Here is a 26,720-nt window from a genome sequence, read left to right on the forward strand (position 1 = left end):
TTCAATGACCTTATTTTAAAAATATCCTATGTTCAACCAAGCTGAATTTTATATTGTAACTTAAAAGCGGTCGGTTCAACAATTTAGTCCGTTTAATTTGGTTATTGTATGCCACGTGTAACATTTATAAATCAAACAACTTCCTTAAAGCAAAAGGAGACATCAAAGTCCCGACGAAAGACAGAACATCCAATGGCATTTCCGAAATATTATCAAAATAAGAACGCCATTATCGTCCATTTAAAAGTCCAAATTTAAGAAGCCAAGCCTCTCCTATGGGCTCCTCCACGACATAGGAGTTGCAGTACTCTTTCTCTCTCTGATAATCGAGACCATTTCTAGGGTTTCTCTCCTCTTCGATTCTCGGCCGTCGGATCGGTAGGCCGAGCAGATCGAGATCGATCGGCTGAGAGAGATCCGTCAATGGCCTTGCAAAAGCAGGGGATGGACCCTGCCGTCCTGGACGACATCATAAACCGCCTCCTGGAGGTCCGATCTGTCAGGCCGGGGAAGCAGGTCCAGCTCTCGGAGTCCGAGATCCGGCAGCTCTGCATCGCTTCCCGAGACATCTTCCTTCAACAGCCCAATCTGTTGGAGCTCGAAGCACCGATCAAGATCTGCGGTAGGATCTCGATTCCCGATCTGTGAATTCCATCGCCTTTGCATTTTCTCTCTCTCTTCATTCTCTGGATTGAGATTGGAGCCCCCTTTTTTTAGTATTTCTGATAAGATTTTTAGCATTACTGTATGAATTCATGTGTTCTTAGGATTTAGGAAGGTATATGAATGGTAATGTAGGCGTGTTGGATTGCGCTGTGAATTAATTGTATTTTTTAATTATCTATTTTTCTACTGCTTGCTGTATTACAATGAAAAAAGAAAAGTTTCATCTTTGAGAAAACAACATGATAGAGGGAAATTCTTTATTTAAAAAAAAACTCTGTTCCTTTTGCCTCCAAATGGATATGATTCAGAGAACCAACCTACGGGTGCTATTGGAATTCCTGAAACTCCTGGCAAAGTTGCCGACTTTATTGCAGACAAGTCTATCATGAAGAGAAGCCTATTAGAATATTCTTAGATCTTTTAATCTTTCTTTGGCTGTTGAAACATTTGAACCCAAACATGTGAAGCTTCTTTAACCGTCTTCTTCAGAAAAACCTAAAAAAATGGTCATGTAGCAAACTACTTGTAGAATTTGACACTTAAAGGGTTGGGGTAGATATTATGTTCGGATTGAAGATAAAAAAAAATAGTCATATGGCAAACTACTTGTAGAGCGTGACACTTAAAAGGTTGGGGCAGATATTATGTTCCGATTGAAGATAAAAAAAATGGTCATATAGGAAACTACTCGTAGAATGTCACACTTAAAGGGTTGGGGCAAACATTATGTTCGGATTGAAGATGTGAAAGACTATTGGCAGGGAGGTACTTTGTGCAAATGGTAAACTGGTTTTTCTGAAAGAAACAGATTATGATCCTTTTGGATGAAGTAGATTCCCTATTGGATGAAATAGATTCCAGGGCATAGTGTGTTGTAACGGCCGTTATGGAGCTGTAAAGGCTGTTACATAAAGGTTATGGTGGCAACCATTACACGTTACGGGGTCTTAATGGCCTTTACGGAAAAAAGACCCGTAAAAACCGTTACAGCTCTTTTAATGGCTTGTTACGTCTCCCATAAGGACTATAATGGCCCCATAAGTAGGGCTGATACAATTTTTTATTTTTTTTAAATAAATAAAAAAGAGAGACCGTAATGGTTGTTACGGGGGCCATAATGGCCATTACAACTCATACCATAAAGGTAACGGTGGTGGTCGTTACGATCACTGTTACTGTTACGGAATACCTTGTTCTAGGTGGAAAGCGTTTCTAGGTGTTTCTATGCATTAGAATGGGATAACCAACACAACCTATGGAAATGGATTCCATAAGTTGCCGTTTCCATGGGAGAAAAAAAGACCCCCTAAGCATTTTTACTATAAAACAAGGGATTCATTGGGCTACATGGTAATGACGATTTATCGAATCTGTTTCTAGAAGTTGTCCTTTCTTGCGTTTAGCTATGTGGGAACAACTTGAAATAATTTCTCATAGGAATGCCTTTTCTCCAAAATGGATGCTTCTTACTTTCATATAATCTAGTTTATTGTTTCCATATTAGTCCTTTCCTTAAGACTCTTTTTTTTTTTTTTGAAATTGTTGAAGCTCCCAATCATTGATTGTTTGGTGCAACTCAATTATCGAGTCAATGAGATCTCGATAATCGAATCCCGAATCGCAAAGAAATGGATAAGAGTACACCCACAAGAATATTTGAGTAGAGAGGGACGAATATTTTATTGATATCAAACTTTTTTTTATTTTTTTATTTTTTTATTTTACAGAACTTAAGAAAACTCACATATAGAAAATTTTGGAATGTCTACTTCCCATCTTTAATGAGAATCCCCTCAATTAAGAGATTGATTTTAAATCAATCATGGTTGACTTAAAATCAATCTAATCTACTTAATATGGCAAAAGCCTAATGGTAAAAGCAAATAAATAAATAAAAAAAAATTCTAATTATATCTCTAAATCAGTCCTATTTCTTCAATCACATCCCCCCTCATATCTCCAATCACATCTTTAAATTAGCTCCCCATCCCCCCCCTCCCCTCTTCCTCTCTTTTTTTTTTTTTTTTTTTTTCAAAAATGGTAAATTGCAATCTTTGATTTAGGCCTCCAAATTTATAAATAAACAGTCTAAAAATCAGCGCATGTTGATTACTATGGCAGGTTGTGGACCTAGGTCATTGTTGGGCCCTATGGTGGGCCTAATTGTGCTATGGCCCTACATCATTCCTCTTTGGTTGGAAAGAACTTGACTTCGACTAGTTGGATGCTTTATACAAATAGTAGCGGTTCGGATCCAATCTTTTCAATTCGTCGCTCATGATCTATGTGCATTCAGAATATAGCTCGGTCTTCCATTTTACCAAGTATTGCCTATATTGGCCATGTTAAGTGTCAATAGTCTTCGTTTGCAACACTTGTTCAATTTCTTCCTTCTTTTTTCTTTGGGAGTTGTTTATTTATATCGATAATGGCTTCATCTTGCATGTTAGATGTTTTTTCATGGCACTTGAACAAATTCGTCGCATTGAAAGTCGACAAGATATCTAAGGGCTTGTTTGGTTCATGGACTACGACAATATTGTGGTGTAAAACTCATATAATTACATCTTATCTGTGATATGCGTAGCGTCCATTGACTTTTTTGCATGGAATGAAGTGGGCCATTTTCAAAAAATGGTTCACCATAATGAAATTCAAATTCGCCCCCATTGAGTTTTTAGAATACCCCTAATGAAGTCCATAAAAATGTCCACCCATGGTGTGATTCGAATGAGAAGCGATGTATAAAGGCCGTTATTCTACATGTGATCTTTAGAGACTTGGCATCGGCGACATAATGCTATGAATGTCTCCCGCTTATTAGATGAGCTGGTAGGGACAGGGTAGTGTGTGTGAGTGATATATGGTTCAAATTCCTGGTAGTGTTATCTTAAAAAAAAAGACATCGTGCTACGAACTGTTTAACGTCATGGTGTATACAAGTCCAATAGAATTCTTCCTCCACCATGGCCAATGTCTTATCTCTTCCAAAGTATTTAACTAGTCCTTGTAGCTCAGGAATGATCTTCTCTCACAACGATCCTTTGGGAATGCATAGGTGATAACTCTTAAATGGATATCCGTTGTATGAGATGAATTCACACTTTGGATCTCAGCCATCTACACACCTTTCAAGTGGGGTCCAAGGTATTCTGTAATGGTAATGGTGGCTATAACGGCCACAAGGTGTTCCAAAATAGTAACACTGTTACCGTTATGATACGGGCCGTATCAGCCTTATGACTCTTTTTTATTTTTTGAAAAAACTGTTATAGGACCGTTATAGGGTCATTCCGGTCTGTTGCGGGGCTGTTATGGTCTGTTACAGGGCCTTTATGGCGGTTTTGACCTCGTAACGCGTAATGGTTACGACCGTTACCGTTATGTAAATATTTGCAGTCCAGAGTAGTGCGATCAAGGTGAATAAATGGATCAAGACTAAAAACAAGCACGTCATCAAAATAGACAACTAAGAACTTTCACATAAAGGGGGCAAAGTATCTTTGTTAGTCTTATGAAATTGCCCGATGCATTTGGAAGGTCGAATGATATGATGAGCCACTCGTATAACCCATCTGAAGTCTTAAATGCAGTCTTCTACTCGTCCCTGAGCCAAATACGTATCTAATGATATTTGCTCCTCAGGTCGATATTTGAAAAGTCATTTGTTCCATGCAACATGCCCTGCATATCGTCCAAGTGAGGAATAGGAAATCGTTACTTGACAGTAATCTAGTTAATCGTACGATTGTCCACACACATCCTCTAAGATCCATGATGACATGCTTTTTTGAATTAAATCTTTCTATAGCAACTTAGTAACTTATTGGTGGAGCTTGGCATGTTCAACTGGAATCTGGATTCATCCAGCAGTTCGCAAGATTCCATAGACTCGAACTCGACGTTAAATCAATGTGGAACTAAATGTTCCTCATAATAGGAAGTCCAATTGGGAGTTCTTCGGGCACCAAGTCTCCATATTCATAAAGGAGCTCTTACATAGGAGACGGAATATCTCACTAATGTATCTTCTTCAGCAACCAAGGTATAAATGATGTCAGTCCCCTTGCTTTTCTCATCAAACTTCTACACACGGAGTGATTTTTTATCCTCCTCTTTATCAAATTTGGGTGTTGGAGATGTTTCATTGGGTGCAATGTGATATTAACACCATCCTTGACAAAGGAATAGGTGGTGGTTTGAGTCAAATGTACCATATCTCAGTCCCACAGTCACGGTCTCCCTAACAAAATCTGGCATGCATCCATGGGGATCACATAACACTAGACCTCATCCTTGTATTTAGATTCAATAGAGAAGAAAATTAAGCATCTGGAGTTAACAGAAACTTCCCCCCCCTCTCTTGAACTAAAAAATCTGATATGGTTGCAGATGCTTATGTTTTTTGAGTTTTAATTTATTCACTATTTCTTATGAGAGAATGTTCTCATTGCTTCCACATCTACCAAAGTTATGCAAATCTTCCCACCAGAAGCATAAGTGGTGCGTAAGATATTGAGTTGCAACCATTGCCCCTCATTAACCACCCGAGGCGTTGATAGCATAGTCAGTTGGATAATCAATGACTCTCCTTTTACCATATGCATTTATTACATTTTTCTCAATATGCATCTCATTCTTATATGCATGTTCTTCATATTCTGTGTCCACTTCAAATTTCATTGTGGTCGGGAGTGTCTTCAACATATTATTCTTTTTTTTTTTTTGGAAAGATGACGAAGATTTTATTAAGAAACAAAAAGGAAACAAAAGCTACAACAAGACGGGGACATCAAGAGAGCGACCAAACTATATCCCAAGAAAATCTACATTACAACCTTTAACTTAGAAACACAAGAAGCCCATTCAATGATCAACACTCTAGCCCTTTGGAGATGCCTTCCACCAACTTCATAGCATTATTAAAGCATCTCTCATTCCTTTCTTCCCAAACAACTAACCAAATAGCGAGCAAAGCCATTCTCCAAAGCACTTTCTTCCTATTCCCAAGGACCACCCCATGCCATTGATTTTGGAGCTGTCCATATCATCAAAACCTACTTAGAATATCCCACATCGGTCTAACAAAAGGGCAGTGCACAAAGAGGTTGTCCACTGTCTCCTCATCATGCGTATATAAAATGCAAATATTTGGGATCACCATAGATCTTTTCCGAAGGTTGTCTATGGTAAGGACTTTCTTCATTCCTACCAACCAACCAAGAATGAGAAAAAAAGAAATACAAAAGATCCATCTTTCAAAAAAAGAAAATGAAAACAAAGAAGAGAAATACAAAAGACACAAGCTTAAGAGGACCACTCCCTTATACGAAAAATGGCTTTGCTAACCACCCAATGGTTGGATCAACCAAATTTATTTTAATTTTGGACTGATGTTCAGGACAGTGAAAAGAATAATGTCCAGGTTGGCCACACTTAAAGCACGTGAAAAGAGTGTTGCCTTTTCCTATCTTGGGTGCGCTAGCCTCTTGTCTATAACTACCTCCTCCCGTGTTGGGGCTTGGCTTCATTATTGGACTTTGGCCCATTGTCCCTTGACCTATGGTCTTGTTTGGGAGCTTGTATTTGGAAGGCATTGGAATCCAAATAACAGTTATGCTGGAATCAAGGTGATTCCGAATCCTTTGTTGTGTTTGGCAACTTGTAATGGGAATGCATTGGAATCCACATCCGAATCCTTCTGCTTGGGAGCTTGTATTTTAAATGCATTGGAATTCTTTTGTATATTCATAGGACCCAAATTTGATTAACTAAATCAGCTTTAATATCCCAAATTAGTATACGTATGCGATATTGGTTTGAATGATTGTAATAAGCTCTTCGAAATATATACTTTAGCAAAAATGAGGAAATTCCGAGCCAACATTAAGATCACAAATGAGTGACCAACATTTGTAACTGTCCATTTAGATGGCCAATGTTTAGGCAGTTCGGATCATTCTATTGATTTGATATAGTGTTGTAGCCGATAATTAGATTGTTTTGGGGTATCATTAGCATGTCGCGTGTAAAGTAGATTAGTAGCCTAGTGTCGCCTTTTTTACACATGAGACTCTCATGCCTTTAAAAAGGAAGCCAAGAAAGGCATTTCACTCTAATTACACTCAGACCACAAAGGTGAGATTTCAAAACACACAAAAATTGTGTATTTCAAATACCTCCGATTCCATTTACCTCCAAATACACGGCACCAAATGATGATTTGGTGCAAAATCCCCTCAAATACACTCAAATACAAGATGTCAAACGACTCCTATGGGAGGCCTTGTGGTTGCCTTACGTGGGAAGTGAACATGCTGCCCCATCATCGATGACGATCCTTGTGGAGCGCCAAATCATCTCCCGAGTCCCCTTAATTATCTCATCGACTTTCAATGCAAGTGTATATTCATAAAAAAATTTAAATACATCTTTAAAAACCAATTCATTTATGATGTTTGGGTTAAGAACTTGAGACCATTAAGATATCTCGAAATCTTTGGTCTTCATACTCATGATTCATGAAACCTTGCTCGTGATGTTAATGTATGGAACTCCTTGGTGCAAGGTGTACCATTACGTGTCCACCGTTACCGATATGGTTACGGGCCGTAACGAACAATACGACCCCATAATGGTTGATACTTGATACGCCCCTTGTAATAGTAAGAAGTTTTTATGTTCTCAAAAAAATCCAAAAAAATATCCATTAAATTCAGAAAATTTTAAATATTCCAAATATTCATTAATTTATAATTTTGAACGTGTTTATGGTAGTGTAATGGTTCACTCTTTGGTGAGAAAACTATATCGGGTGGTTTAATGAATTTATAAACCTAACAGCCTAGAATTGATTGCAAAACTCATAGAGTTAATTTTCTAATTATCTAATACTAATGATAGATATATTAGAATGAATTTAATATCAAAATATCTCACTTGTGTAGGTGTTTGCTAATTTTTAAAATTGATCGAAAATAGTCTGAAAATAAAGAAATACAAAATAAAAAAAGAAAATCGATTGCACAATCTGTAAAATACATATTCATATGTTCTAAGTTGAATAATGCATCATATTTAACCACAACATCGGAGATTTAAAAAAGGTATAAATACCTATTTTTGAAGATTTTTCGAAAAATGGCCTATGGAGCTTTGATTCAACAAAATCCTTGAAATAATATGTTTTGATCTTCAAAATTAAGCTAAGAGTGGTTGGAATTTGTAGTAGAATAGTCTAGGAAAAAATTTGGAAGAGAAAAGTGTAAAAAAAGTGAGAAAATCATAACTTAAAAAGACAAAAAAAAAACTAGCATTTATGACCGTTACGGAGCAGTAATGACCGTTATGGGGTGTAACGGACATTGTGGCTCCCGTAACGGCCTATCCAAGCCAAAAAACTAGGGGGGTCACCGTTTCGACCCCCGTATCGCGTAACGGACTCGGCCATTACCATTATGTATCAGCTGTTACGGCCGATATGTAACCGATTTGGTATACCTTGCCTCGGTGTATTAATTTACCGACTTGTTCTCTTGATGTAGATTTTGACATCTTTGATATAGGTCACGAGCATTAAGTAGTAGGTAGGAACTTTCCTTTTAACTTCTTTTTCCTCTTTTTTTTTTTTTGGTGCTCTTGTTATTCTTTTCCTAAGAATTTATTTTTATCTTTACCTTGACAGATTCATCTGGCTTTGAAATCATCCTACAATGCTAATGTGTGATTGGAAAACTTCAAAGCTACTAACTTCGCTTTCCAATTATCCATGGTTTCCTTGTACCCGAACACATTTTCCACCTTGCTTAGCCAATTGAGGAAGCCATCAACGTGCAACTGACCATGGAATTTTGGAATGTCTACCTTTATTCTTTGTTCTCTGTCTCAACAATCGAAGGATTTGATCGTTGGTGCCTTCACAAGCCGGGGGGCCGCCCATTGTTTGTTAAAATCTTGGTGGGTAGATTCCCCTTCGTATCCACCTGCTCCAACTTTAGTCTCTGGATTCCATCAATGTTAGAGTTCTCTTAATCAATTAGTGAGATTGCCTATCGTATGCGTGAGTTGATCTACTCGCTTAGTGAGTGCATGAATCAATTGAGTTGCACAAACTCTTCCTGTATTACCCCTTTCAACACCATTAGGAGATGACTTGGAGTTGAAAATCCCTAAAGAGTCTAATAACAAAATGGTGCAACTCGGTTATTGAGTCGATGAAATCTCGACACCTGAATTGCAAAGAAATGAACAAGAGCACACCCACATGTACATTTGAGTAGAGAGGAAGGAATATTGACATCAAACTTCTTCTTGCAAGACTTAAGAGAACTAGCACTTATATTTTTATAGACTAAGTAAATCTTTAATGAGAATCTCCCAACTAAGAAATTGATTTTAAATTAATCATAGTTGACTTCAAATTAATCTAATATACCTAAGATGATGAAAGCCTAACAATAGTAAAAGTGATGTAGGACAGATGACCTAAACTAGGATGATGCAAATAAATTAAATAACGGATTATGAGAGTAAATCAAAGCATAAAATAAAGCCAATCTACTACAAATGTAGAGAAATTAAATATTCAATTAAGCTCAAGTTCAAGACCATATCACAATCCTGCAAAATAGATCGTTAAGGCTATCGATCGGACATGGCCCAATGGAAGGTAGAACTTCCATCTAGCAATGATTCGTTCTACATTTGAGGATTCACTTGTGTTTTGCTAGGGTTTGAATGGATTAGGGTTTGGAAATCAGGAAATTGGGAATCTAGGGTTTTATAAAAAGGCTAGGGTTAGGGTTTTATAAAATAGAGAAGAAGAGAGATGATCAATGAGGGTACGGACGGGTCTGTGTAGTGTACGGGCACGTCCGTACAATTGTACAGATGATGTGGTGGGGCTAGGTCGGTTTGGTCGGTGATGGGTTGGGTTGATGATGGAGTTAGGGTTTGAGAAAGAAGAGAAAAATATACATTGGAAAAAGAGAAGGAAAAAAAAACCTTGATAGGAATAAGAAAGATAACTTGGAATCATACCAATGACTTCACACCAAATTCTATTCACAGGAAGTTTTCTTGCTCAAAAGAAGTAATGTAGAGAAATTTCATTCAATATGTCCATAATCTCAAGTCTCAAACAAGTATATATAAGAAAACCTAAGCAAATCCTAGGTCTAGAAATATTCTTGACCGTTCGAATCTACTAATAGTCAAGATCAAAACATAAATCTCTAATAACCTAAAATAAAATTGAAAAATAAAGAAGAAATAAAGATGTGCTACATGGCACAAAGATGATCTCTAATGTGCAACAGGTACGTCCACAAGTCCACATGTGATCAACGGCTAGAATAAATGTGGTCCAATGTGTCCAATGCTCGGATGTGCAGACTAGAGTATTCGTACACCTAAACCGTAGTTTCCTAACATATCCAATGGTTCGGATGTGGTCCAGATGTGGTTCAGAAGGGATTGAACCAAAGTCCTTGTTTTGGAATTATTTTTTTTAAAAAAGTAACAAAGAAATAATATTAAAAGAGAAGAAGGATACAAAGAGAACTGCTGAGATAACAGCCAGAAAAAACTAGGAACCTAAGAAAAGAAGATTATAATCTTTTAGACCCGTAACATTCGAAACCCACTCAAAGACCAACTTTTTGGCGAATGAACCAACTGATTTGGCCGTGGCCTTAGAGTCATTGAAAACTCTGTCGTTCCTTTCCATCCAAACTGCCCACCAGATTGCAATGATCGCTATTCTCCAAATTATGGTTTTGACTTTACCAATTTTGTGACCACGCCAAACTGCGAGTAAGGATGCAACAGATTTAGGAATGCATCCAATAAAATTGAATCTAGACGAAAAGTCCCACAAGATAAGGTTAATAAAAGGGCACTGAACCAGAAGATGGTCAACAGTCTCTTCTTCCCGCATGCAGCAGCTACAAATGTTGACAAGCTGCATCCCCCTTTTTCTGAGGTTATCAATCGTGAGGATCTGATTCATGGCAGCGAGCCAAGCAAAACATAAGAACTTAGGAGGAGCAACATATTTCCAGACAAAAGGGATGACTGAAGACGCCGTGGAGGAGATGGGAGCCATTGCAGCATATAATGATTTCATCGAAAATTTACCGGACCTATGGCGATTCCAGGATAGCTTGTCAAGGGAGGATAAATCCAAGGAGACGGAAGAAAGACATTGAAGCAGATGGGCATACTTGAGGACCTCCCCATCATGCAGATTTCTAAGACAATTGATTTCCCAAACCCCACTGGATCTCGAATAGGAATAGTTGCTGGCAATGGTGCTGTTTTTGTTAGCCGCAATTCTATAGATGGCCGGGAATCTATTTCTGAGAGTCTGCTCTCCCGTCCACTGATCTTCCCAAAATCGAATTCTCATGCCATTGCCCGGAACAAAAGATATGTTAGAAAGCATAGTAGATTTGTGGCGCAAGATGCATTTCCAGACAAAAGAGGCTCTGTAAAAGGAAGAATCAGTTGTCCACCAACCACCAGGACTGGTCCTGTATTTTCCTTTCACGATGATGTTCCATAAAGCTTCGTTTTCATTGCCCAAACACTAGTGCCACTTACCCAGAAGAGCCGAATTCATGATCTTAAGATTTTTTATATTGGTTCCCCCATTCCTGAAGTGAGAGCAAACTTCCTTCCAATCCATTAGATGAAATTTGTTGTAATTTTCCTTGCTGCACCAAAGAAAGTTTCTTCTGAGCATATCTATATGCTTCAGCACAGGACCCAGACATTTGAACAGAGACATGAAATAAAGAGGAAGGTTGGATAGTGCAGCCTTAATTAGAGTGATTCTACCCCCAATCGACAGATAACGACATTGCCATGTAGCTAATTTCTTTTGACTTTTAGTAACAATCTTTTCCCACATCACCGGGGGGGGGGGGCGACCAATAGAGAGGGGGAGGCCAATAAAGGACATAGGAAATGAAGCCGGCGTGCAACCGAGAATATTAGCAAAGTCAGAGAGCTCCTCATCAGAAACGTGCACACCATAAATTTTGGATTTAGCCATGTTAATTTTCAGACCTGAGACAGCCTTAAAGCACCTTAGCGTCGTATGAAGATGGTTGATAGAAGAATCAGCTGCGTCGATCATAATTAGGGTATCATTGGCAAATTGGATATGTGAAATATGATTTACATTGTTAGCAACAATAGAGCCTCCGTATAGACCTGCAGCCTTCCCTCTAAGCAACATTTGCGACAAAGCCTCAGCAATGAGAAGAAACAGCAGAGGGGAAAGAGGGTCGCCTTGGCGTAAACCTCTCGAACCAGGAAAGAATCCATGAGGAGATCCATTTAAGAGAATAGAGAAATGAGCAGACTGAACACACGATCTGATCCATCGTCGCCATCTATCACCAAAGCCCATTCTGAGGAACATGTAATGCAAAAAATCCCAATCAGCGTGATCATAAGCCTTTTCTATGTCTAGCTTATAAAATAATGTTTTTGTGCCAGATTTGTGAGAAGAATGCAAGCATTCGTTGGCGACAGCGCCCCATCATTGATTTGTCTTCCTTTAATGAATGCATTTTGGTGGATTGAAATGAGGTTCCCCATAACAGCAACAAGTCTTGTGGACAGAATCCTGGCCAGAATTTTGTAAGGACTGCCGATTAAACTGATAGGCCTATAATCTGAAAGGGAAGAGGGACTGGAGACTTTGGGGATCAGAGTGATGAAGGAAGCACCTAAACCTTTAGAGATCGTACCCCTTTTATGGAACTCGTTTAGAAAAGCCATGATGTCTGATTGAAGAATGTCCCAGAAAACCTGATAAAAAAACACAGTGTAACCATCTGGACCAGGGGCTTTATCTCCTGACATAGCAAAAACAGCTGCTTTCGCTTCTTCGACAGAGAAAGGAGCCTCAAGCAAATCCGCTTCAGATCTTTGAATAGCAGAGAAAGTGATACCATCAAGTCAGGGTCTGATCCATCCTTCAGAGGTAAGGATAGATCGAAAATGATTGATCGCACATTGTGTTATCTCATGTTTGTCTTCGATCTGTCTATCTTCCACAGTGATGGAACAAATGATTTTACTACGAGCTCTTAATTATTGGCAATGTTGTGAAAATATTTGGTATTTCTGTCGCCTTCTTTGAGCCACTTCACACGGGATTTAACCTTCCAATTAAGTTCGTCTTCCAAAGCTTGGGCCGATAAATTCTGAATAATATGAATCCGCCTTGATAAGAATTCGGACGGGATTTCCTCGCCATCAAAAGAGACATCGATCTGCTATCGATCTGCTGTAGTTCAGCTAAGAGAGAATCAGTCTCCTTCTCTCTTTTGTTGAGATCATTGATCTTCCAATCCTTGATCTTATCTTTAAGCAATCTGAGCTTACATAATAGACGGTGACCCGCGAATCCTTCCACCTGACAAGAGTGCCACCATTCCACCACTTTTTCCTTAAAACCTTCAACAGAGAGCCAAGCCGGATTAAATTTAAAAGGTTTAGGGCCCCAATTAGCGTTGTCTGTGGCTAGCATGATCGGACGGTGGTCAGATGTTGTTCTGGGGAGGGTGACCTGATAGACTGAAGGATAGGACTCCAACCACTCAGGTGATAGAAAGAACCTGTCCAGTCTTGATTGGATAAGAGATCGGCGACAATTAGACCACGTGAATGAGGCGCCTGACAGAGGAAGGTCGATCAGTTCTTGAGAGTGGATCCAATCGGAGAATTGGATCATGGCTGGAGAGGTTCTCCTGAGACGAGAGTGGTCCTCAGAGAATCGCGTGACATTGAAGTCTCTTACGAAGCAAGTAGGCCCTGAGAAAGACTGTCTAGCCGAAGTGAGATCATTCCAAAAAGAGGACCTGATAGAATCGTCATTAGGACCGTAAACATTTATAATATTACAGTAGAAATTAGAGAACTTAGCTTGAAGAATGACGGAGACGGAGAACTGTCCTATCACAGAGGATTGCAGAGCCCAATTGGAGGATTTCCAAGCAACCAAAATGCCTCCCGAAGATCCCACCGCATCCAAAGAAACTCGGTTAACATCACCATCTCTCCAAATCGATGACATGAGCTTGTTTGAGAAGCGGGGTACTTTCATTTCCTGAAGACAAACAATGTCCGGATTCTTTTTCCTAATGGATTCCCTGATCAGACCCCTCGTTTGTTTAGACCCCAAGCCCCTAACATTCCAGGAGATTATAATCATTGGGGAACTATGCTGCCCCGGACTCCTTTGCGACCACGACGACCCGCCGACGAAGATGCCGGATTTGGACTCAAATGAAGACGAAGGAGTTCTCTGTTGGAGGACCATAAGCTGGGTTTGGAAGGAGTTAGGGAAGCAGGAAGGGGTCTGCCACGATCTTCAATAAACTGGAACAAGCTAGTGAAATCTTCTGGTCTGTTCCCGAAAGATAATCCGAGGGATCTTCCAACGTGTCTGATCGCATCACGAATCCATTTCTTATTCTGGATTTCGTCGAATATAGCCTCTCTACTCTTACCTTCCAAGCTATTCCCTGAGCTGTCTTCCAGTTGCATGACTGGAGGTGATATAGTGAGGTCTTGCTGATGAGGGTAGCAGTTGGGATAGGCCTGCAGCGGTTCAGCGTCTAGCACTTCATTGGGTTGGTTCTCGTGAAACAGAGTGAGGGGGCCCATTTCGGTCCAGTCGGATATCTGCACAGGGGATAGAGGCGGGGAGCTGGAGGTCTGACAATCGGAGATCATACTATCAGAGTCGGCTCCCCCAGACGAAGCGTCTCCCCACCTGATTGGAGGAGAACACCCAGAAGGACCGATAAAGAGGGAAGGACTAGAAGGGGACCTTTAGATGGGGTAGATATTTTAATCGGACCCCAATTGTCCGGCGAAAAATGGAAACGGGTCGAACCCGGACCCGGACCGAAAGACCCGTGCGGAGATATGGGATCGGCGACGGGCTGCGAAGGCTGATCAGACACGTGGACGGCCGGGATGGGAGTTGAAGCAGCGTTAGAGATGAGATGAGTTGAATCGGGAGGCATGCCTCCTTCATTAATGCAAGCGTGCTGACAAGATTTACGTGTCGTCTCCGGAGCGTTTAGCAGTACAGGATCGCTGGGAAGGCGAGATTTAGAAGCAGGATTGAGGACACGTGTAACGTCCTCCTTAGCGCGGGATAACATGGCGGCGAAGCGAAGTGACTCATCTGGCAGAGGAGGCGGATTTCCGTAGGAGGGGACACGTCTCATTCAGAAGGAGACATTGATGGAGAGTCTTGTTTTCCCGCTTGACAAACATCCGGTAATCCGCAGGAGCTCCGAGGGAGTACACCATCGTTCAATGTTGACCGCTCCACCATTGTCGAGCACCCCGATTCTCTCAAGCTCCACACTTCTCCTCAATGAGGATGGGAAACACCAGGAATCTCCATTTCAACAGGAAGAAAGATTGTTTTGGAATTATTATCCAAAGTCTTTAGTTGGATATTTGATCAAATGGAGTGCTTTGAGCTTTTGTGTTCTTTTGTTTTCTTTCCATAACAAAGAATAGATGAATTTTCTTCAAACTTTTTTCTTCAAAACTTTTTTGTTATTTCATAGAAAACCGTTGCTTTATACTGAGAAAATAGCTCTACCTTGCAAAAATTTGATTCAGTCTCTCCCCACATGAAGCATCCTAGAACCTGTATATGCTATGAGTATCATTGTCGAACAATTGAATGTCGATTATTGTACCCTGTATTCATAGGATGCATATAGGATATGTTTTAACCAATTATCATACCAAGCAGGGTATCTATATTTTTAAAGACCATTTCCAGGTAAGGATGACCATTGAATTGATTCTTCTGATGTCATATCTTGGCCTCCTAATGTGGTTTAATGTGCCTTTGAGGCCTCCTTTAGTTTTAGATGAATTTCGTGATTCCATTTTTATGAAAGAATCTATTTTTTTTTTTTTTTTGTTTTGGGAAAGATGAAGCAATTTTATTAGGGCCAAAGGTCAAAAAGAAAAAAAAAAAGAAAGAAAGAAAGAAAAAAAAGCAAAAGCAAAACAGAAAACAAGGAAGAACCCAACTAGAAACAACACCCCATAAAAAACATACCCTAGAGAGTAGAACTTAGATTGCTCAATCCTCCAAATACAACATAACCCTATTGACTCATTTGATTTTGGAAACCATGGTTTTTTCTTTCCAACCAAATCGCCCAAATGACGACAAGCAAGGCTAATCTCCATTTGGGCCACAGCCTAAGCAACCTCTTCCACCACCGTGCCACATTCTATAAGGGCATTGATCGAACGCTGCATCACCCAACAAATGCACGAAACTCGGAAGATACTGGATCACGTTACTCTGGAAAACGAACAATGCATGAAAAGATGGTTGGCTGACTCCTCGTCGCACATCAAAGAAGGCCCACGTTGTGAAGAACCATTGAACGTTTCTGAAGATTGTCAGTAGTGAGGATCCTATTCCTCCTAACTATCCCGGCTAAAGCTGAGATCTTTGGAGGAGCCCCATAGGACTAGACAGACAGTGTGATAGCAAACTCTCCCTAGCTTGGGCCGAGAAAGATGCAAATAAAGGGAGCAAGCCAAAAATCTACTAGAGCTTCCATGGCACTAGACCATAGAATCTTCCACCCCCGGAGAGATTGATATCCCCTGCAACTGAGATCGGAGGCAAAGCAAGTCATTGATTTCAATATTATTTAAATCCCTTAGGTGAGGGGAATGCAAACACCCCCAGAATCCAGAGATAAGCATCTAGCGACCAATATATTAGCCACAGGACATATACCAGCCAAAGCCAGAAAAGATGATCTCAACGAAGAGTCAACGCACCAAATATCATCCCAAAATCTCACCCTAGATCCTTCCCCCACAGCAAAGCTAAAGCCTTCGAACGCCTTAGGGACCACCCATGCCACAACCTTCGAAAGAAAGGAAGCACAGTAAAGAGAAGACTTTCTGATCCACCAACCTGTGGGGGAAGTACTGTACTTGGAAACAACAAATTTCCTCCACATGTTGGAGAACTCAACCCCAAAACATGAAACCCATTTTCCCAGCGGGGCCGTTTTGACGACCTCCATATTTCTAACCCCAGCTTCCCCCTCATCACAGGGCTGGCATACCTCTTTCCAATTAAGGAGGTGGAATTTACCTTTATATACACCTTGCCACAGGAACTCTCTCCTCAACTTATCAACATGTTCAATGACTCCCATAGGGCATCGAAATAAAGATAGATAGTAAAGGAGAAGGTTGGAAAGAGGACCTGATGTTCTAGTGGACTCAGCTAAATCAGGAGCTCATGGGGAATCTCTCTTTCTGGGCAATCTCTGCCCCCAATATAATGTGTTTTGCTGTCTTTTGTGTTTATAAAAATTGCTGTTTCATAAAAGATGTTGGTGAATACTAACACTTCTGTTAAATTTAGCATTCTATGAAGGCTGAAAAGAAACACTTATTTTAATGAAGCCAAATGCTTTCCTAGAATGTTTCTGGTGAAAATAATAAAGCCAAATATGATGGCATGTTAAGAATGGAATGCCCATGTGCTGGATTTTATAAAGTGTTAACCCTTCTCCTTTTATTCATCTCCATATCAATAGCTGTACCTGGATGTCATATGCCCCCACAATTCAGTCTTAAATGATTCAAGGAAAGTGGAGTTCCAACTTAAGTGAATCTGCTTGATGTTGTCAATTGACTTAGCCAAGTCTTTCCTGAACTTGCTTGTGTCCTTCTCATCATTTCTAGTATAATTGGTTGGCTTGCTCTCCACTGAACGTCTGCATGTTAAAGAGAACAGATATGATTATTCCTCCCTCATTCCTTGTGATAGTTGTTCTGGAAACATTGTCTTACCTTTGTTCTATTGCTTATTGATTTTCAGGTGACATTCATGGGCAATATAGTGATCTTCTAAGGCTCTTTGAATATGGGGGTTTACCTCCCCAGGCTAATTATTTATTCCTAGGGGATTATGTGGATCGGGGCAAGCAGAGCCTGGAAACAATATGCCTTCTTCTTGCATATAAAATCAAATACCCAGAGAACTTCTTTCTTCTACGAGGGAATCATGAATGTGCTTCGATAAATCGAATATATGGATTTTACGATGAATGCAAAAGACGGTTTAATGTGAGACTATGGAAAGTCTTTACTGAATGCTTTAACTGCCTTCCTGTGGCTGCTCTTATAGATGACAAAATATTATGCATGCATGGTGGCCTTTCCCCAGATCTGACAAGCTTGGATCAAGTTAAAAACATAACTCGTCCAATTGATGTCCCAGACACCGGTCTGATTTGTGATTTACTTTGGTCAGATCCTGGTAGAGATGTTCAAGGGTGGGGAATGAATGACAGAGGGGTCTCATACACATTTGGTCCTGATAAGGTGGCGGAATTCTTACTAAAGCATGATCTGGACCTTGTCTGCCGTGCTCATCAGGTTATCACCTGTTAAACTATCTACTTTATAAGATACGAATCCTGCTGTCATAATAAGGTGTTTGTGCTGTTTGCAGGTCGTGGAAGATGGATATGAATTCTTTGCTGATAGACAACTTGTTACAATATTCTCTGCCCCCAACTATTGTGGTGAATTTGACAATTCTGGTGCAATGATGAGTGTTGATGAAAGCTTAATGTGCTCTTTCCAAATTCTTAAGCCTGCAGAGAAAAAACCCAAATTCATGGCGGCAACGAAATAGGATGACAAGAAAGCCCCAGTTATTTGTGTTATCAAGGTTAGTTCCATATCAGAATTCGAGTTCCCCAATTTCTGTACATGAAGTAGTTGCTTGGTGATGGTTCCTCAGAAGCCCTGGAATTTTGGGGGCTAAGGTTGCAACTGGGCTGAGTGGGTCTGTTGTGAGTCCAGCCTTCTTTGTGTTGGTTAGGGCTTTGCCTAGAAAACTGTGGGTTGAACATGGGCCTGAATTTTGGCCTAATAACTAATTGGGCTGCATCTAGAATTGAGTGTGCCTAAAGGCCCACAAGTGAGCCCCAATGTTACCAGATCATGGGCCACTCTGGTACTTTGTATGGGATGGGTTAATGTTATGCTTCTTCCACTAGTTCATCCTAAGCTAAGGGTAGGATCATGTGGCTTTCTCTAGCATAGCTACCCATACATTATATATATATATATATATATATATATATATATATATATATATATATATATATATATCAGAAATTGATATTGTGATTTTCATACCAAATGTTGAGTGTTATTATTGGAAATCCTGAATTTGTAGTATCACATTGTGTGATATTACATAAATCAAAGTATAAATTGGCATTCCAATATGAATTCAAATTACAACTTCAATCGACAATAAGAGTAAACCATAATTTCAAGCTCCATACATAGGGCATGGTGCAGTGATAGAGGTATGATGAGCATGGTTGCCGAGTCTCCATTCTGGGAGGAAACCCAAGGAAGTAGTCGGAGCAGTGAGGAGGTGACTTTGGGGGAGGCTCAAATGTCTGTTGTGTTGGCATTGGAGAGGAATTTTGCAAATTCTAGTTAGTTGACTCAAGTTTTGTCAGAGGAAACCCTGTTGATTCCTCCTCTCCAAATGGTTAAGACAAGTGATCTCAACAGATAGGCAATTGTACCTCTATATCAGCATGGTGAAAATGTTCTGAGTAAAGATAATCATCTGGGATCGATAAGGGGGATAGTTGCAAGGTAAGGAGTGGGCAATAATCTTAAAATGTTTCAGGGCATGTGAGGAGCTGTTGCAAGTGTCAAAAGGTGAATCTAGTGACTTTGCTGGAAACAAAAATTCAATTGATGTCAGACAGGATGATTGATTCTCTGGTGTGGCAAGTTCAGAAATTGGACTGCACTATATCGGTGCCACAGTGGGGGGTCTAGTGGTGATTTGGGATTCCAGGTTGTGGAACAAAGAGGATTGGTGGATAGGAGAATTCTTGGTATTGGTTCTCCTCAGAACTTTGACTTTTGGATTCAAATGGGCATGTTTTTTTTGCAGTATATGGGCTGAAACTAGAGGACGACTCTCTGGTTGGATTTGGACAAAGTGCATGCAAGATGGAAAGTTCCATGGTGTGTGGGGGGAGATTTTAATTTTGTAAGATTCACTTTCGAAAAATCTGATGGTTCTAAAATAACAAGTAACATGAGGGTTTTTTTTTTTTGGATTGGATCGATAGGAATGAAATGGTGGATCTTTCTCTGAGCGATGTGAAATTCACTCGATTGAACAGTTGGGCGAGGCTGACAATGTCCAAACTTGGTCAGTTCTTAGTTTTGGCAGGTTGGGTGGAAGTCTTTCTTCTCGTCCAGCAGTGAGGCATGTCAATGCTTATTTCTAATCATTGTCCCACCACTCTGTCGATGGAGGAAGAGAATTGGGGTCTGAGGCTATTTCATGTGGAGCTAATGTGGGTCGAGGTTCAGGGATTTGCTTATCAAGAGAAGGAATGACGGAGTTCCTTCAAGGTGGAGAGTTGGGTAGGTCACAAATTGTTGGTTAAGCTCAGGCTTCTAAACTAAAAGTTAAGACAGTGGAGTGAAGAAATCTCTAGTAAGAAAGAAGAAGAGAGACTGAAATCTTTAAGAGATTTAGGTTATTGATATGAAGGAGGAAAGGGTTCAGTTGTCTGAGGAGGAAAAGGCTCAGCGATCATCCAACTCATGTTTAGTATAAAAACTTATGGAGGCAACAATCAAGGGTAGTATGGCTCAAAGAAGGGGATAAAAACATGAAGTTCTTCCACGACATCATGAGTGCAAAGGCTAGAATTAACAAATTCCATAGCTTGGTAGTTGACGGGGTTAGAATCAAAGAGAAAGAGTAGTTGTGTGATTCCATCATCAAGTTCTATTAGGAACTTCTTTCAGAGGAAGGTTGGAAGCGTCCTAGGTTAGACCTTTGGAGGTGGAGGATTTGGAGAGATTGATAGAGGAAAAGGGAGTCAAAGACGAGGTGGATTCTTTGGGGAGAGACAAGGCTTCAGGTCCTGATGTGTTCCCCTTGGCATTCTTCCAAATATTCTTGGATGATGTGATGGCATTTGTGTGGGAGTTTGGTGAGCGAGGATGGTTATTAAGAGAGTTGGGTGCTTCTTTCATTGCCTTTATCCCCCAAAAGGAAAGCTCAGAGTGCTTGAACCAATAAGCCTAATTTGGAGCCTGTTCAAAATTCTTGCCAAACGTTTAGCACCTAGATTCCTTACAGTGCTGGGATTGGCTATCTCTAAGGATAAGAAAGCTTTTGTATACGGTAAGTGAATCCTTGATGGAGCTTTAATAGCACATGAATGTATTGCTTCCTGCCATTGGGGAGATGGATTTTGTATAAGTTGGACTTGGAGAATGCATATGTTCATTTTTTGAAATTTCTCGTTTACATGCTCACTAGGCTGGGTGATGCAGGACAATTAACCACTTGTTCTAAAAGTTCGAATTGATAGAACATAGCAAATTAATCTTTTTATCTCATAGCCCAGGCCCCAAATCCATAGGTTAGGTCCTTGGTCGAACCCTTCTCAGGGACCCCAAATCCATGGATTCTGCCTCACGCGAGCCACCCGCCTCACACTACCCCTCGAATTGATAGAGCAAATTAATCCTTTTATCTCATAGTCCAGACCCTAAATCCATGGGTTAGGTCATCGGCCGAACCCTCCTCATGGCCCCCAAATCCATGGGTTCCGCGGGCCGCCCACCTCGAGTGTGCCCGTACATCCCACTGGCCACCCCACTTGAGCCCGGTGTGAAAATGCTCCCGCATTAATCACCATTGGTGAGGAGTCTTGAACACAAGATCTCTCGCTTTGATACCAATTTAATGCAGGACAATTAACCACTGGCTCTAAAAGCTCGAACCAATAGAGCATGACGAATTAATCCCTTTATCTCATAAGCCCAGGCCCCGAATCCATAGGTCAGGTCCTTGGCCGAACCCTCCTTGTGGGCCCCAAAGCCATGGGTTCTGCCTCATACGAGCCACCTGCCTCACACGGGCCCTAAATCCATGGGTTTCGTGGGCCGCCCACCCCGAGTGTGCCCTTGCATCCCACAGGCCATCCCACTCGAGCCTGTTGTGAAAATGCGCCTACATTACTGGGTTGTGGAAAGAAATGAAGAAAGCGGAGGAATATATTAGTTTTGCCAGGTTTTCAGTTCTGGTTAATGAGGCAACGAAAGGATTCTTATAGGCATCCACGGACCTTAGATAGGGTGATTTGTTATCTCCGTTCTTGTTTGTGACGGTGGCGGAAGCGTTGAGCAGGATGATGGAGAGGTGTTGAGTCGAGCCTTGTAGAAGTGTTTAAAATGGAAGGCTTACTACAACAAATCTCACATCTTTTGTTTGCAGAAGATCCGCTCCTATCTTTAATGCGGAAAGAGAGCAGATTGACATGTTAAGGAAAATCAGGTGCTTCGAGGTGGTATCAAGGTTGAAGATAAACAATCACAAGATTGAAATCTTTGGCATCAGGACATCAGTTGAGTAGGAAGACATCATAGCCAAGATTTTTTAGGTGGCTGCCTTATGTCTTCATATCTTGCCCTTTTGTTATGTATAGGCAAAATCGGCAAAACACTTGTGGGATGAAGTAATAGAGAGAACCGAAGGGAAGGTATCGAGCTGGAAAAGTCATCATTTTTCTTTAGGGGGTAGGACAATGCTAATAAAATTAGCCTTGTTGAACATGCCGGTGTACTAGTTCCTTTTACATTGTCTTGCATCGGTAATAGGTCGGTTAGAAAGGATTGGGTGCTTTTCTTTTCTTTTTTTTTTTGTGAGGGACAAATGGGGGTTACCAAGGTATCAAAAAACAGTTAGATAATGGTAACAGAATGCACCTTATGCGTTATGGGGCCGTAACAGGCTAATGACGGTCTTCGTTGCGAGTTAGGGTTTTGAAAACCCTCTTTCCAAAACTCTTTCAAAAGCTAAGGACGGTCTTCGTTGCGAGCTAGGGTTTTGAAAACCCTCTTTACAAAACTCTTTCGAAAGGCTATTGATTTTAACTTTACTTCTGAGTTTTTCTTAAAGTGTGAGTTCTGCACCATATTTTACGAGAAAAAAAAAGTTGTTTCCAACTTTAATTTTAAGTTATTTAAGGTATGAATTCCAGACTATTTAATAGAGCTGTACACGAACTGAGTTAGCTTGGTTAACTTGCTCGACTCGACTTGGAAAAGCTCGATTCAACTCGGTTCGAAACTGTGTTCGAGCCGAGTTGAGCTGATTTTTGGGGCTCAAAAAAATTTCGAGCTGAGTTCGAGCTTGTCCGAGCTCGAATCGACTTGGATCAAACCTCAACTCGAATCGAACTCGGATCGAATCAATTCGGTGAGTCGGTTATTTTGATATTGACGTTGCTCACTAAGTGTTTGATGAAATGACTCAATGAAGTGGTGTTTCGGGTGCATACATTCTTTGCAAGATCAGCTGGTGGCGAGGAAGGTATGATACGAAATAAATCACTACAAAAAAAAAATAAAAAATACATGATAAAACTACCCTTGTATTTTGATTTTGATGTTGCCTATCGAGTGTTTGATGAAATGCCTGCAAACTGTTGCTGCTGTTTTGCATATTGTGAGAAATTGAAGGTGCATTCCATGTGTTTGAGAAAATGTCGCAGAGGCTCGAACTGGCCCGAGTTGCTGACCGAACTGAGTCGGGCTGGCCAGTCAGGCTCGAGGACCGAACCGAGCTGGGGTCAGCTACTGGCCGAGCCAAGCCGAGCTGTCCTAAGCTCAACTCGGTTCGACTCGTGTACAACTCTACTATTTAATAAAACTAGTTCACCACCATTTACACGAAGAAGTTTTTTATTTTTATTTTTCCAACTTTTAACTTTACTCTTATGTTTATTTAAATTGTGAGTTACATGCCATTTAATACCAATGGATAGCCACCATTTTACATGAAAATAAACATAGTTTAAATGACACTTAAAAAAAGTACATTCATGAAAATTAACTCATGGTTCAAAGAAAAACTAATTTTGCATTTGATTTTTTTCCTTTCTAGATGCATGGTTGCATGTGTGTGTTGCATGCTTGGATGTATGAATGGATCATACATGTGTGATTGTATTTAATAATGGATGGATGGTTGTGTCTATGTATGTATGTATGGATGGATGTGATGGTTGATGGATGGATGATTGTATGGATGCATGGATGGGATGGTTGTATGTATAGATGAGTGAAAGTATGGATGGATGGTTAGATGGAATGGAATGGATGGATGGGATGGGATGGGATGGGATGGGATGGGATGGTTGTCTGTATAGATGAGTGAATGTATGGATGGATGGATTGAGGGAAGGGAAGGGATGGGATGGTTGGATGGATGAATGCTTGGTCAGTTGGATGGATGGATGCATGGGATGGATGGGATGGGTGGATGGATGGATGACATGGGTGGATGGGATGGTTGGATTTTTGGTTAGATGGACGGATAGATGCGTGGATGAGATGGGAGGTTGGAGGGATGGGATGGTTTGGTGGGTGGAAGGATGGTTGGATGAATGAGATGGATGGGATGGGATGGGATGGGTGGTTGGATGGTTCAAAACTTTATTATGTATGCATCATCTTTGCAAAATTTTTTTCCTAAATATGCAAATATTTTTATTTTAGCATCTCTTAAGTTTCATTGAAAAATTTCATTGTTTTGTCCATATTTCCCAACATTTCAACCGACAACACATGCTTTTAAGTTCCCATTAAATGAAAACTTATTATGTGTGCATTGTTTTTGTAATTTTTTATTCTTAAACATGCAAATATGTGTATTTTAGCATCTCTTGAAGTTTCACTGGAAAATTCCACCATTTCCCCCATGTTTCCTCGCATTTCCAGTTATCGGCGGTATTATCGAAGATAATGATATTGTTTCCGTATCCCTAGCCAGCGAAACTTGTAGCAATCCCGATACTTCAAACACTGTATAGGTGCTTACTTTTTATTTTATAATACTTGTACCAAAAATAGATAAGTTGAATATTTCTTAGCATTCTTTCTATTTTAACTTATAACTATCAAATCGAGTCAGGTCGTGTCTTCGAGCTGACCCAACCTGAATGAACATTTGAGTCTAGCTTTCTGGTTTTTAGACTATGATAAGATTTGTGCAACCCTTTATTGATAGGAACTCGAATCACCTTAGTTATGAAAAAGCTGATTGCATGGCAGAGCTATGCATGTTAAACTAAACTGTTAAGATGCCAATGGCTGTCATTACATCTCATCTCCCTCTGTATGTTTAGGTTTTCTGTTTCCAGTTTGACAGTTTCTAGCCTGCCCACTATATAACAGTCTGCTTTACATAACGCGCTGCACTTATATTGGATACACACACTGAATGAAGTCCATACTCGGTTTTTAGTCAGCAATCACCCATTTTTATGTACGGATCTTCAACTTCTCCGTTAATTGTCAGTCTGTTATGATGATTGCAGTGCATGTCCTAACACTTCTCATGTGGTAATTATTTTTTAACCTCTTCTCATGCGGTAATTATTTTTTTCCCTATGCAGCCTGTGGAAGAGCTTGAAAAAAATCAAAGCGCTGAATGCATGCAAACTTTGTGGCCATCATACATCTTGGTGGAATGATCATTCTGTGAGAATACAGCTGTGGAGTTTCAGGAAACTGGCAGTCAGGAGGCGACGTTGATTTTTACAGCAAATGCTGGTTTTTTTCTTTCTTTTTTCTTTCTCAATGCTGCTGTGTTAAAACTAAAGGGGTGTTGTCCTGTACATACATTGGGTCGTCTTGTAACCGACTGCAAATGGTAGGTTGTGTTACGCCGGAAAACGGTCCGGTCACACGGTCTTGAAACATTTCTTTTTGTGGTCAAGCCTCCCAAGATCTGTTTGAGGTATTCCTCATGGATTCGGGTACCACTATTCGGATACCGCTCTCCCCACGTGTGCCAATGCTGCATGGAGGAGAGACCTGGCACGTGTGCCAATGTTGCTTGGAGGAGAGACCTGGCTCTATTCATCTGGTGGGCCCTACTGGTATTTGCCTCGGTCCGAAAATCAGGCTGGTCTGGTGATTATACGCGTGGACATTTGAATATATGGAGCATTGAAGCGGGCCCGGATCTTGCGCTGAGAATTCCTCCTGTCTTCAACAAGCCTGTGGAAGTGCATATACGCGCGTACGCACTTGTGCCGGAGTGCATGGGATTGTTATTTTATTCTTGCAATAGTTGAAAAAAGATTAAGAATATCAGACCTTCAAACAAGACGACAGGCTTGCATGTTGGTTTTGCACCATTTAGAAGATGGTAGTCTCTTCAACCGTACACATGGCATGGTCGCATGGCAATCCATAAATGCTGAAATTGCTGACCCAATTGGGGTGGAGCATAATGAATGACAAGATGGTGTTAGATTTTTCCCTTCCAATGTGGACCACTTGATGTTTTGCTTTTAAACATCTATTGGATGGTTAGGATTGAATGATCGTTGTTGTTTTGGCGGTTCACAATGGAACTGACAATTTGGATGGCCTGGATTAGCTGTATGTCAGTATCACACGCTAAGAGATACTTTCCAACATTTCTATATGATGCAAAACTAACATGGTAGTCTAGTCCATCCACGTGAAAGTGTGGTGATTGGATGAGGGACTCTTGATCGGGCAGAACGCCCATCAATGTGGGCACACTTTTAGAGAGATCAGGCCCATTCATCGGGTAGAGTTCATTGCGAACATGCAATATATAAAAGATTTGGGTAGTGGATTCATCAAAGTGAGCAACACATGTTCCATCAAATTAGGACCGTTGGACTTATTTTTTAGTGCCCATTTTCTTCTTACAAGCGTCACCTGCCTGATAAGTTGACCATCAATATTTTTGGTCCATGGCATGTAGACATTGTACTCTTACCTGATGCATGGCCTAGATATCTAAATATCCACCTTGGTTGGATTTATAGCATGTTTTCCACCCCTTCACACCAGAGCTGTGAGATTAAGCTAAATCTGGTGGGTCCGACTGTTGATGATGGATATGT

General features: G+C 40.5%; 1 protein-coding gene across 1 annotated transcript; it reads left to right on the forward strand.

Moving 5' to 3' along the window:
* The first annotated feature begins 251 nt into the window (after positions 1-251).
* LOC131252744 (serine/threonine-protein phosphatase PP1) lies at positions 252-25,576 on the forward strand. The gene is made up of 4 exons (XM_058253420.1): positions 252-622; positions 17,579-18,138; positions 18,215-18,436; positions 25,230-25,576. The coding sequence occupies exons 1-3, from the start codon at positions 424-426 to the stop codon at positions 18,398-18,400; spliced, it is 945 nt and encodes a 314-aa protein (XP_058109403.1). The 5' UTR covers positions 252-423; the 3' UTR covers positions 18,401-18,436; positions 25,230-25,576.
* The last annotated feature ends 1,144 nt before the right edge of the window (positions 25,577-26,720 follow it).

Source organism: Magnolia sinica, chromosome 8, assembly GCF_029962835.1.
Source record: "Magnolia sinica isolate HGM2019 chromosome 8, MsV1, whole genome shotgun sequence".
Classification (NCBI taxonomy): Eukaryota; Viridiplantae; Streptophyta; class Magnoliopsida; order Magnoliales; family Magnoliaceae; genus Magnolia; species Magnolia sinica.

What these genes read in the sequence shown, in the direction of transcription:
- LOC131252744 (XM_058253420.1), top strand. Translation starts at nt 424, where the DNA reads ATGGCCTTGCAAAAGCAGGGGATGGACCCTGCCGTCCTGGACGACATC. An exon ending in AGCACCGATCAAGATCTGCG is followed by an intron (nt 623 to 17,578) that starts GTAGGATCTCGA and finishes ATTGATTTTCAG; the next exon opens with GTGACATTCATGGGCAATAT. An exon ending in TTGTCTGCCGTGCTCATCAG is followed by an intron (nt 18,139 to 18,214) that starts GTTATCACCTGT and finishes TGCTGTTTGCAG; the next exon opens with GTCGTGGAAGATGGATATGA.